This window comes from Psittacula echo (genome assembly GCF_963264785.1).
Source record: "Psittacula echo genome assembly, chromosome: Z".
Classification (NCBI taxonomy): Eukaryota; Metazoa; Chordata; class Aves; order Psittaciformes; family Psittacidae; genus Psittacula; species Psittacula echo.
Window position 1 is genome coordinate 81,137,441 of NC_137742.1, and position 12,906 is coordinate 81,150,346.

The following is a 12,906-nucleotide window of genomic DNA, read 5'->3' on the forward strand; positions in this document are numbered from 1 at the left end:
CATGCAAACCTTTTTTTTTCTGTTTGTTTGTGGAAAGTCAGTTTTTTGGGTGCTCCAATTCTTCTGAAAAAACTCATCAAGGTCCTTCAAAGAAGCTAATTTTCTGGTGCTGCTACCCCTACATCAGGTACTGATTCTCCATTAAATAGCAATATCTAAGCTATATTACAGTTTGATGAATTTGAAACCAGGCAACAATTCTTGGATATTTAAAAAATTAATAATTATTATTTTAGAAAAATCAAATAACTGACAGTTGCTGTGGTTAAATTTTATTAGTATCCTTGGGACCACAGCTAATTTAGGTAGAAAATGTACTGGATCTCCAAACAGAGAAGACATCCAACAGCTTCTTTGTGCAGTAAACCGATATCCCTTTTATTCCCTAGAGAAGAGGTGTCAAAGGTAAGACTACTCCAAAATTGATCTCAATGCTCAAACTTCTGTAAGCTGAGCTCCCATTTCCCCAGGGAACAAACTTCCTCCATAAGTAAGTCAACTTCAGCTTTTCCTTGCCCTAACACTCAGCAGACTTTAAAGCACAGAATTCCCTTTTCCAGCCACTAGGTAAGAAATGCTATTGCATGGAACGCTATCCCATGGAGCAGGAGCCAACTTCTGTACCCCTTCTTGCTTCCCTATATCACTAGGATCGCCAGTACATCTCCTGGAGCAACGTTTAGATTACCATCCATGTTGTTATCGCTCAACAATGAAGCAGAGCAGCATACCTCCTCCAAACCTCCTCTTAAAGTGACCAAGGTCCTCATAGGGAACACAGGAGACCCTTAACTACCTAAAGGAAACCAGGAATGTAAATCCTTAATTCCTGACACTCTATGTAAACTCCTTCACTGCTGATTTAAAGAATTTACCTCTATCCCACACCATCTCCTCCTGGTGCTCCTTGAGTCAGTGTATATACATGACTAAATAATAACTATCTCAGTCATAATAAAACTGATCTAAGAGCCTGACTCCAGACAGCAGAGTTACAGTGAATGAGACATTTATGCAAAATGTAGAAGAGATAGATTAAAATTCCTCTTCTCATTTACATTTTTTAAATAAAATTTTCATTTATTTATTAATAAAAAGTGGAATAGCTTCAGTGCAGTATTATACTTGCAAGTCCCACATTCCCAAAGACTTGAACTTCAGTCTCTAACACATCAGATGACTGTTTCTGTCAAAAATCAGTACTTCCCACTGCAGAAAGTTTCAATAGAGAAGTTCTATCTGAACAAAACAACAAACCTGTGCATATTTATTTCATACCATATTTTGTACCATTTTGTACTCTTTCCATACCAAACTGCCATCTTTTTTTGGTGTCAAGTATCTTTATAATATGTATTTGTTTTATTTTAATTAAGCTTTTGTTAGTCCTACTGCTTTATCACATTTGCCTTTTTCATACTTGTTTTTCTAAAGTACATCTTTTCCTACCGTGTTTTAACGTATTTACACATATCTGTCTCTCACATTGTATACACTCTTCTCCCTCCTCTTTGTCCTACAATCTGTTCTCTATCTAGTTGCTTGTGTTCTCTTCTTTCATATTTCAAAATCTTTTATAGTATCAGATTTGAATTCCTGAATTAACACATTAATCTTACCTCTTCACATAAAACCTTGTGAACTACCCCCAAACCTATTACACAAAAGATTGAGTCTACGCAACAGAGTTTGATATAAAAGACAGAAGGAGCAGTGTTATCTACAGGAGCCACCTAGATGAAAAGAAAAAACACATTTCTAGCTACTTAAATTCCCACAGGGATGTTTCTCCTTGGATCTTTTCTTTGCAATGTGTATCAGCCCCAAGACACTAAGAAGCATGGTAAATTTTAAGCCTTTGTAGCTCCCTTATTTCACACATGCTTTAAGAGAAAAGATTATGTTTGTTTTGAGGTTTTTTGGTTGTTATTTTTTTTTTTAGAAAGTGCTGTACCAGATAGAAATAGTTTATTTTCTTCCCTTAACTTCTCGTTATGAGAGCAGTATCAGTTCATTCTGCTCAATCCACTGCCCACTGATAATTCCAGCTTTTGCATCCCTGTTTTCAGTTTTCACAAGAAGGGAACTGAAACTTGCTTGTGGTAGTGTCATAACATTCCAGAGAAAAAAGCAATATGGAAAAAGATACGACTTTGATACTATTTCTGAACTAGTTTCTGCACAACAGACATTTAAGCACCACTTTGGCATTTTCTTTTTTTTTCTTCTTTTTTTTAATTAAAACCTAGTCTCTTAAGCTACCTGTATGTGTTTCACACTCACAACAGATCAGTGGAATTTTCAAATCCTAGGCAGTCTGTCAAGAAAAAAAAAAATCCATGTTCTCTTGTCATCAGCACTGTAATCTTATGCTTTGATAAGGTCTGCTGGTTTCATTCAATGATGAGACCTGTTCTTAGAAGAAACACCGGAAGATCAAAGGAAGTAATTCCTTACTTTAAACTGGCAACGCTGCATGAGGAGGTATCACAATTTTCATTCAGGCCATTTATTGTTTAGGCCAGTTATTTTCATTTCATACCAGACAGAAGTGCCTAAATCAACTAGAGGACTGAATGGCAGAAAACTCAGAAAAGGATGCCATTTTTATTATTATTAACTAAAATTGGAGTCCTTTTACTCACTCTACTGTAATTTCCTGCATTGGGAAGAGCAATTTATATGATTTGCACATGAAGTAGACATAATATCAGTGCGTAACTATCTGTATTCTCTTTTTAGTCATAACATAATGATTCCAAATACCTTCAATTGGGTTTGACGTCCATAAAATACTGCCTTGTCTAACCAGATATACATCTAATTCCCATTACAGGATACAAAAAACAGGAAGACATTTAATATACTACAACTTAATATGATCTCATCTTCATTTTGCATGAAAAAACAATCATTGCAAATAATGTGTTCTAAACATGTAACACATTTACCAGAATTTTAAGATGCACAAAAAGGGATAGTGCATTTTACAGTATCTGGAATCAGTCAACTAAAAAGAACTATGAATTTAAAAACCACATTATGAGAGAGAAGAAAGTAAAATCATAAGAACACAAACTCTGATGTCCCAATGAGATTGAATGATTACATTTATTAAAAGACACTTTGTGAGCAAACTCCTTGGGTTTTTTTCCTTTGGGTTTTTTATTTTAATAAATAGACGAGTATTCAAAATGCAGAAATATATAATCTGTTTTTAAGTATAATAACCATTTTAGGGAACAGAGGTCTGAACTTTGTCACTGTGGCATAATCATTGCATAAAATATGTAACGAAACAGGAATATGACCTATAACTCTCCTCTACTAGAAACACTCCTTTAAAGAGTATTTGTTAAGTCAGGGATCCCAGTTTTAAATACTCCATCTCTCATGTTAGCCAAGACAGCAGGATCTCTAGGATCCTAAAGAATGAAAATGCAGGCGTGTAAGCATTGGTATAAGGATTTAAGTAGCAACTGCCCTTTGGTTTCTTGAGAAAACTTCTGGAATTTGCACTCTAGGAGTTAATCTCCTACTCTGGACCTACCATACACCCATATTACACTCAATAAACCTAAAGTATATTTTTTCTGCCTCTCAGTATTAATTTAAAATGAACAAAAGCTTTGTATCAGAAGAAGGCAAGCATCACTTTCACAAGACTAGGTTTCTTTTTCACACAAAGTGTAGTCTGGTGCTTTGTTAGTGGACTATAGCAAACAAAAATATTTTAATGGTTTAATGTTTGAATAATTTTTCTTTCTTTGCTTTATTAAAAAAAAAAACATGTTTGAAGAGAACCATTTTCTATATGGAATACTTTAAAGCCAACTGCAAAGAATTAAACTTCATTTTGCAAAATGTGTAACAATCAGTGACAGCACTGATATGCAGAGCAGAACATTAGCTTAACTTGGTAAATATAATATAAATAGTGAGTTTTAAATAAGATTTTCTTATGTTTACTGCATTAAGTTCTATTTAGGTAGCACGATGCAAGAGATGAATTACACCTACGAAGTTCCAGTGTTAAACACGTTACACAAATTGTGCATTGTCACTCACACAGATTAAATGTAACAAAATAGTGTCCATAAAATGTAAATGTTTTTTACTGTCAAGTATTGATAGGTGAATCAGTATTCAGTGCAAAACTGAAAAAGACTGTGCCTCTAATAAATTCAGTACAAGCCTAGCAAAAAAGCCTGCTGTTACCATGAAAGCTCATGTTATCATGAGATTACAACAGACGTTGAGTGAGAATACGTACAAATTTAATGAAATGTAAAAGAAAACACTTCAAATCATAACAAATTTCTGTAGTGCTTTCTATTGCATCTCATCGCCTGCTAAGGGCTCTTGTCATGTTAGCTGCCATATTAAACTACACGGCAGCACCACCACAGCAACATGACACACAACTAAATTTATTTTTTTTTTACTGTAAAAGAGAAACTTGGTTCCTTTAGAACAAGGTCCTGAAAGAAACCAAACAAGCATTCCCATCATAAATAAAATGGTTATATAGAGAAATACTGAACATTGATCCACAAATTAAAACATTGCAGATTTAGAGCTCTTCACATACAGGAAGACATGCACAATGTGTATGAACACACAGCCACACACACCTGCAATTTCACTTACCTCAGCAGCTCTCTTTATATATGGCATCTGCGTGCCACTGTCCAGGTCTTTGTTAATTATAAGCCTCCTGGCCCACTGACCTGCTCTGACAACACCGTTACCATGAATCAGGACCAACAGCTTGTCAGGATTTGTCAATGCATCTTCACTCATAAAGATAAAACTCTTTGGTTCACTCTCTGTTGCATCAACCTGCAATTAAAGATCACATAAACTTGCATCAATAAAATGCACAAAAATGCACCAGTAGAATTTTTAAAAGTATACCTGTAAAGTTAGTTTCCTAATTGATATGAAAACCTTCGCCATTTGACAACTATTTGTATGCATATTACAAGGACTAATGCGTGCCCAGTACTAAATAAAAATAAAGCAAAAGCTAGTATCTGTGGAATCTAACTTCAAAACATGAAAATGTACCACAGTCTAGAAGAGCAGTGCAATTGAGACTTCAATCAAAAAAAGGGGCAAGAAGTATGCAAAAGCTTTGAAACATCAGTTTTTACAGAAATGTACTGGTAAAAAAAGAAAGTCCATAAAAGAACAATAGAGCAGGGGCTGTCGAGTAATTTATCACTTCTGATATGCCTGAAGCAACAATAAAATTCTTATATAATATGAAAAAATTCTTGGAGACGTCTATCTTGGCCACGTCAACATAAATACCCAATAAGCCACACAGAAACCAGTATCACAAATTTGTCTATTATAAATTTAATAGGATAGGCCTAATAAAATACAGAAATCCAATTTAGGTCTAAATAACGGCTTCATTAAGAGTTCTGCACTGGGTCAATGATTAGCTATTTTGCTGCATTAACAGACTTAACAACCAGCTCTGATATTCAGTAAACCACAATCTAATTCCAACATTTATTCTTAACTCAAGAGACTAAAGCAGCACTTTTTGTTCAATAAAAACAGAAATTCAAAACAGTTCAACACTTGGTTTAGCAAGCCTGGGTCAAGGCAAAAGGACTGTGTTGGTGTAAACACCATGAGGGCTGAAAAAACCATTCTGTCTACTCATTCTTCCCTTTCTACCATATGAATCAAGAAAAAAGGAAAAATACAAAAGGCAAATCTCCCCCTACTACTGTACTCCTCCCCCTAAGAGAGTAACCGTACAGCTGCTAGGAACAAACCTGAATTGTCTTACACTCTGTAGCAGCATGGAAAGTCAGGCCAGGATATAAGCTTTACATTGACACAAGAGACATGGCTATCGGATTATCTTATTTTTTTCTCTGATACACTTCCCATATGAAGACAGGCTGAGAAAGTTGGGGCTGCTCAGCCTGGAGAAGAGAAGCTGTTTGGAGACCTCATAGCAGCCTTCCAGTACCCGAAGGAGATCTATAAGGATGCTGAGGAGAGACTCTTCATTAGGGACTGTAGTGACAGGACAAGGGGTAATGGGTTAAAACTTAAACAGGGGAAGTTTAGATTGGATATAAGGAAGTGCTTCCCTGGGAGGGTAGAGAGGCACTGGAGTAGGTTGCCAAAGAAGCTGTGAACGCTCCATCCCTGGCGGTGTTCAAGGCCAGCTTGGACAGTCTTGGGTTTACTGTGAGGTGTCCCTGCCCACGGCAAGGGGGTTGGAACTTGATGATCTTAATGTCCTTTCCAACCATAACTATTCTATGAGTCTATGAGTCTATGATTTTATGATTCTGTTCTTAATTACCCTTACTTAGGAAAAATTAATTCTTTATGATCCTCTATATTTTTTTTTTAATGAAAATCCTACCAAGTATATTTTTCAGCACAAGTACAGGCTCAGTGGAGACTGGAGAGAGCAGCCACAGGGAGAAGCTGGAGAGAAGCTCTGGACAAGGGCCTGCAGGGACAGGACAACAGCAAATGGCTTTAACCTGACAGAGGGGACGTTGAGATGAGATCTTAGGCAGAAGTGAGGGTGGTGAGGCCCTGGCACAAGTTGCCCAAAGAAGCTGTGGCTGTCCCATCTCTGGCAGTGCTCAAGGCCAGGTTGGACAGTGCTCGGAGAAACCTGGTCTAGTGGAAGGTGTTCCTGCCCACAGCAAGGGGTTGGAACTGGATGCGCTTTTAGGTCCCTTCCAACCCAAACCAGTCTGTGATTTTTGTGACTAAGTCAATAAGGCTACTTGAGCAAAATGAATTCCTAACTGGAAGAATGGTCATGTCTCTCTTCAACATCTGCTGTAACACTAAAGACTTTATTCCTTGACCCAAAATGATGATAACGTCTCCTGTGCCTCAGCTTACATGCTCTACACCAGGAAATGAACTCACACTTTGTGAGAAAATAAAAAACATGGTAAAAAATATGCCCTCTTGAAAGGAGTTCAGAGGATGTAAGTACAGGTACCATACTGGGGCTATTGTCAGATCACACTGCCACCTCTGAAGTGGCAGTATTGATATCTTAAATTGGCTTAGGTAAAGTATCAGACAACACTAAATCTCACAACAGTACTTGGCAAGATGTAACTGACTTTTGCACACAAACTTAATACCTATGACAATGTAATTAAGAAAAACACTGCGAATTTGTATTTCAGTCAAAGATATAACTTAGCTGTACACTTTAGTATTTCTAAACTAATTTCTTGTTCTGCAATCATATGTAAAAGACATAACTAGTTCACAATCCTGCTGTCCTGGGTTCAGCAGTAGCAGTCATTTTTCTCCTTCTTAGTAGCTGGTGCAGTGCTGTGGTTTTGACTTTCAGCCTGGGAGCAGCGCTGATAACACTGATGTTTTCAGTTGCTGGTCAGTAATGTTTAGTCTGACCAAGGACTTTCTGAGTCTCATGCTCTGCCAGGGAGGAGGAGAAGCCAGGAGGAAGCAGAGACAGGACCCCTGACCCAAACTAGTCCATGCCACAGCACGTCATGCCCAGTATATAAACTAGGGGCAGTTACCTGGAAGGGCTAGATCGGTGCTGGGGTCAGGCTGGGCATTTGTTGGTGGGTGGTGAGCGGTTGTATTCTCTTCCCTTGTTATTTGCCTTTTCATTATTATTATTTGTGGTAGCAGCAGTGGTTTTGTGTTATACCTTAGTTACTGGACTGCTCTTATCTCTACCCTTGGGAGTTACATTCTTTCGATTCTCCTCCCCATCACTCAGGGAGCAGCGGGGAGCAAGCGGGGGGAGTGAGAGGGAGACTGCGTGGCTGACTGAGTTTAAACCACGACATCTGCAAAAACATTAATTTATAAAGAGTTAAAAATATCTACCAACATCATAAGAAATAACTCTTCATTTTCTTTCTCAAATTAATCACATTTGGAAACTTCAAGCTAATTTATCTTCAAACAGTAGTAATTCATTAGATCAAGCTTTCAATAAAGAATGCACATAGAAGTCACTCCTTTGCACAACCTTACTTTATTGACAAATCAACGTAGAATACCATTTAGTGTTAGACACACTGAGTCTGCATAAAGTAATTTGCATTTATCAGCCACTTTCTTTTCTGACCTACTCATAAACATTCACTTCTGACCCCCTATTTAAACATAAATTCAATAAATCCAGTAAAATGTTAACCTTCAATTAGTTTAATGTAACAATTTGATTCAACATCTTTATTCACATGCAGTAACAATCTTCCAATAATCTGTAGTTAGGTATGTCGAACCAACCTAAACACTGCTAATAACCTGCTGTTCAGAAGTACTGTTTAAAGTTTAGATTTCCTTATTTCGTATCTATTTCTCCCATGCACAACTATACCTTCAGGTTTACAAATCTATGCAGTTGCAGTGAATTCTCTGAGTTACATATTCTACATATATTTATGACTTCTTACGGTTTTCAAACAGTGAGTTTTTCCACGAGTTCTGTCTCAAATGAGCTATCACTTAATACAGCAGTAGCTGTCTCCAGAGTATTTCAGCAGTACAGTAGTTAGCATTTTGCACAGCTATCAATATATAGGGTATGATCAAACTATATCTGAAATCTACCCTTACTGACATTCATGCTAACACACTGACAATGACTCAGTTTTCATTTCTCAGCCATCATCAACCCAAGATGCATGAGACTTGACTAGGCTCTAGGCATCTTTTATCTGTACACTGGAAGTTTTTAAGATTGAACGTTAAATTTTTAAAGGGAAAAAATTTTACGAATATTTTTCCTATTCCAGTTAAAAAACACAATGAAAATTACGAGCGTGTAGCCTACAAACAAGTGAAACAGGTGCAACTTGTGACAGGAGGAAAGAACATGGCAAATAAATGGAAATGAAACTGAAAAGACTCAAAAAGACTGTGAGAATTGCGAGCAGCTGGTGGAGAGAGAAAACTGCTCATTTGCTTCGCAAGACAAGAAAGTCTTCTGTTATGTGGTTCTACATAAAGCTTGCTAACTCACTCATGTTAGAATCTTCACAATATTGAATATCCTCATTTACAATCTTTCACTCAAAATCGTAAAAATGAAAACTGCTGACCAATATTACAAGTAGCTAGTTAGCATCTGGTCATTACCACAGCTAACCTAACAAACCTACAATCAGGGGAATTTTTAAGAGACACATATTGACTGGACTCAGGTGACAAAATAGCTAAAAGGAACATACAGGGGAGACAACAGACCATTGTTTTTCAAAGAAAAAAAAGGGTCTTAGCTGTTGAGTTGATCAAGAAAAATACTGAACCAAGTTTTACCTATTGAAGTGAAAAAGCAAAGCATTCATAAGTCAGAAGATACTGCAAAGTGAGACCTTTCACTGCCATGGTCAATGAAACATGCCAGTAATTACTTAAACCTCCATCCCATGCCTTCCCAGAACTGTTAAAAGTACATTTAATTCAGAAGCCCTCTATTTTTCCTCAACAGCTAAAGAAGAGCAAAGATCAATCCCTGATTATGCCATTAAAACTAGAGAAATATAAAGACGTCATCTGGAGAAAAAAATTGCAGTCTTCTTTATATTAATAATATAACCTTCAATGGAGCACAAAATGAAAAATTTGAAAGAAATAATTGAATGGCTTATCCCTGAATGCAAGTCTCTTCATTTAAATTTACAAGTCCAGTGCTATATGTTGAAAATTAAAGAGTACAACTATACCTTACAGTAACAATAACGAAATATGCCTCTCAGCCTCCCTGTGTAGGAAAAAAATGTTCAGATTTATGTTTTGTCAGAGATGCTGTCATAATAAAATAATGGACAAGCTTTCCTGTTTTCCAAACCGCTCTTATTTTCATAGCTGAAAAGAAATTTGCAAATAATTCTGTCCAATACTGAAGCTACCAGAAGGCAGCAAAATAGAGACAACAAGCTGGACTTTACACATGAGGATAAAATGAATGAATATGACAGAAAATGAAATGCTGTCACCCTAAACCTTTGAAGCATAGTGTTTCCACAGAAAATCATCTGGAAAAAACAAGAAGTATTCCTCTTAACACAGCCCTGAAACACATTTTACATATTCAAACATCATTACACTGCTTATTTCTTATGAGCTGACATAAAAAAGGAAGGCAAATACGCCAAAAGGCTGGGCAGAGTTGGGGCTACAAGAAAGCTAGAGACGGGATCTGGACAAGGGTCTGTAGTGACAGGACAGCAGGGAATGGCTTTAACCTGACAGAGGGGAGACAGATGAGACCTTACGCAGAAGTTCTTCCCTGTGAGGGTGGTGAGACCCTGGCACATGTTGCCCAGAGAAGCTGTGGCTGCCCCATCCCTGGCAGTGTTCAAGGCCAGGCTGGACGGGGCTTGGAGCAACCTGGTCTAGTGGAAGGTGTCCCTGCCCATGGCAATGAGTTGGAACTGGATGAGCTTTAAGGTCCCTTCCAACCCAAACCATTCTGTGGCTCTGTGATATACCAACTTTCTGATCACATGTAACAAAGTTCATAAGAAACGTTTTCCTTTCACCTCCAAAATATTCATATAACAAGGTCACAGTCATAAAAGCACGTATCTTGGTGAGATCAAGATCCCAGACCCTGCTTCTGGCAACTGGCAGCTTACGTAAGGAAATAGTATGAGAACAGAGTGGTTATAGTGTGACTTCTCCCTGGTTTTGGCAACCAGTAGTAACTTTGGAGCCACCAGAGTCCGTAACTGGAAAAGCATGTACAATAGTTCAATGCACTTCTCCCACCTTAGTATTGTCAAATGTCTTTTTTTTTTTTTAATGCATTTATACCTTTCTCCTTGATAGTATTCTGTGGCAATGAGTTCCACAATACAATTGGGATGCATATAAAATAGTATTGCCTCTCTTTCATTAGAGAACTCCTGCCTGATAATTTAAACTTGATGCCCCTTAGCTTCTCTATTATGAAAATAGCAGAAAACCATCCCCTATTCATCTCCTCTACACCTTTCATGATTTTATAGATTTGTCATATTCCTTCCTCAGTCATCTATTTTCCAAGCTGAAGAACCTTTGTCTAATCTTTCTTTGTGTGAAAAGCATTTCATGCCTGTGATCATTTTTGTAACCCTCTTCTGTGGATTTTTTTTTTTTTTAAATTCTTCATATCCTTTTTGATATGGTGTCCAGACTCCACGCAGTGTTCAAGATGAGGGCCCACATAATGAGTGGAATGACGATGTTTTTCTGTTTTGTTCTCAACACCTCATAATTCCTAACATCCTATTTGCTTTGAGGGTTTTTGACTGCCATTGAGCACTAACTGATGTCCTCAGAGAACTATTCACAATCACTCCAAGCTCTTTCCTGAGTTGTAATAGCTCATTTAGAGGCCACCATTGTGTTTACAGAGTGAGTTATTTTCCTCATAATTTCACATTTACAGAATTGAGTATCATGTCATTTTATCATCCAATCATTCAGCATCATGAAATAATTCCCCAACTCATCACAATAAGCTTCAGATTTAAGTATTCTAAATAATCTCAGGAAAAAAAACGCTAAGTTTGTTAGCTTACATTAATTCCTCTTTTCCTTTTATTTACAACTTTGTCAGTGCAGGCCTTAGTAACACTGCACCAGTAACAAATTATTTCATCAGTGAAATATGAACATCTTTTTTCCCTTTTAACCAATTATTAACTCATAAGGGGATTCCCTCCTCTGACGCTTTTTCAAAGCATTTGCTAACCTTGCTGACAGCTTGTTGGGAATCCACATACTCTTACTGACAAGATCTTTCTGTTTCACATGATCTCTGACTCCTTCACTGAATTGTAGTAGGCTTTTTTCAAAAAGAAACCTGTACTGACTCCCTCCTCCCTCTCCCCCCATATTATTTCCTCCTGATACCAAGGAATCACAATCAATCACTCCTGGAGGCCTTTCAAAGACTATCACATTCATTCTTTTTCCATCTTTCTGATGAAACCAGCTGATTTCAGCAGGAAGTTATGTACTAGCTAGTTGTTCTGTAGCTTCATATTTGACTTCTTATAAATTTGGTTTGATTGTTGTACGATATATTGATTTGTAATAAGAGCTCCACTACTGACAAACCAAATTTGAGAGAGTTCCTCAGAACTCTATCCTGCTTAAAGAAGTTTTAAAAAATGAAATGTTGAAACTGACAAATAATATCGGAAATAACCATGTTTGTTTTTCTTGTTTGAGCTAAGCATTTATCAGCCTCATCAGCTACCTTTTAATAGCAGCCTTTACCACTGTAACAAGTTCCTCAAATTCAGTTTGGGGTGATCTTACTGTGATTTTACATGTAACTTGCAAGCATTTATACTTTTTTCTATTCTCCTCACTTGCACAGGACTTACTCTTGCTACAAGCCGTTTCACTACTTTTATTAGTCTCCTTTACTAGTTTAAACCAGGTTTTTTGTGTTGTTAGGTGGCAGGCTGTCAGCGGTGATTTAAAGTAGCCTTTAGAGAGCTTTAATTTTTCAGCTTCTACACACATTATTTAATTTTTCTCATTTCTGTAGTCCTCTTCATAATGTATTTTTGACTGTGGTGAGGGCTTCCTACAGATATGTTGTGGTTTAACCCCGGCTGGAAACTAAGCACCACGCTCATTTCCCCGCTGTGCCTGGTGGGATGGAGAGAAGAATCGGACAAAGGTAAAACCCACGGTTTGAGAGAAGAACAGTTTAACAATTGAAATAAAGTTAAACATCATAACATTAATAATAACAATAACAACAACAATGCAAGTAACTTAGGCCAGGTTGGACGGGGCTTGGAGCAATCTGGTCTAGTGGAAGGTGTCCCTGCCCATGGCAGGGAGGTTGGAACTGGATGAGCTTTAAGGTCCCTTCCAACCCAACTTGTAGGATTTTTTTAACCTAAC

At 37.3% G+C, this 12,906-nt stretch overlaps 1 protein-coding gene across 3 annotated transcripts in view; it reads right to left on the minus strand.

Annotated features, from left to right (window-relative positions):
• The window catches only part of ARB2A (ARB2 cotranscriptional regulator A), a 271,521-nt gene that overhangs the window by 224,329 nt on the left and 34,286 nt on the right, over positions 1-12,906 (minus strand). For 2 of the 3 annotated variants that reach the window (XM_080636890.1, XM_080636889.1), the window contains one exon: positions 4,651-4,842. The exons of the other annotated variant lie outside the window; for it this stretch is intronic. In XM_080636890.1, the coding sequence (XP_080493016.1) occupies positions 4,651-4,842 (192 nt within the window). The remainder of the gene's footprint in view (positions 1-4,650; positions 4,843-12,906) is intronic. 3 annotated transcript variants of the gene reach the window in all.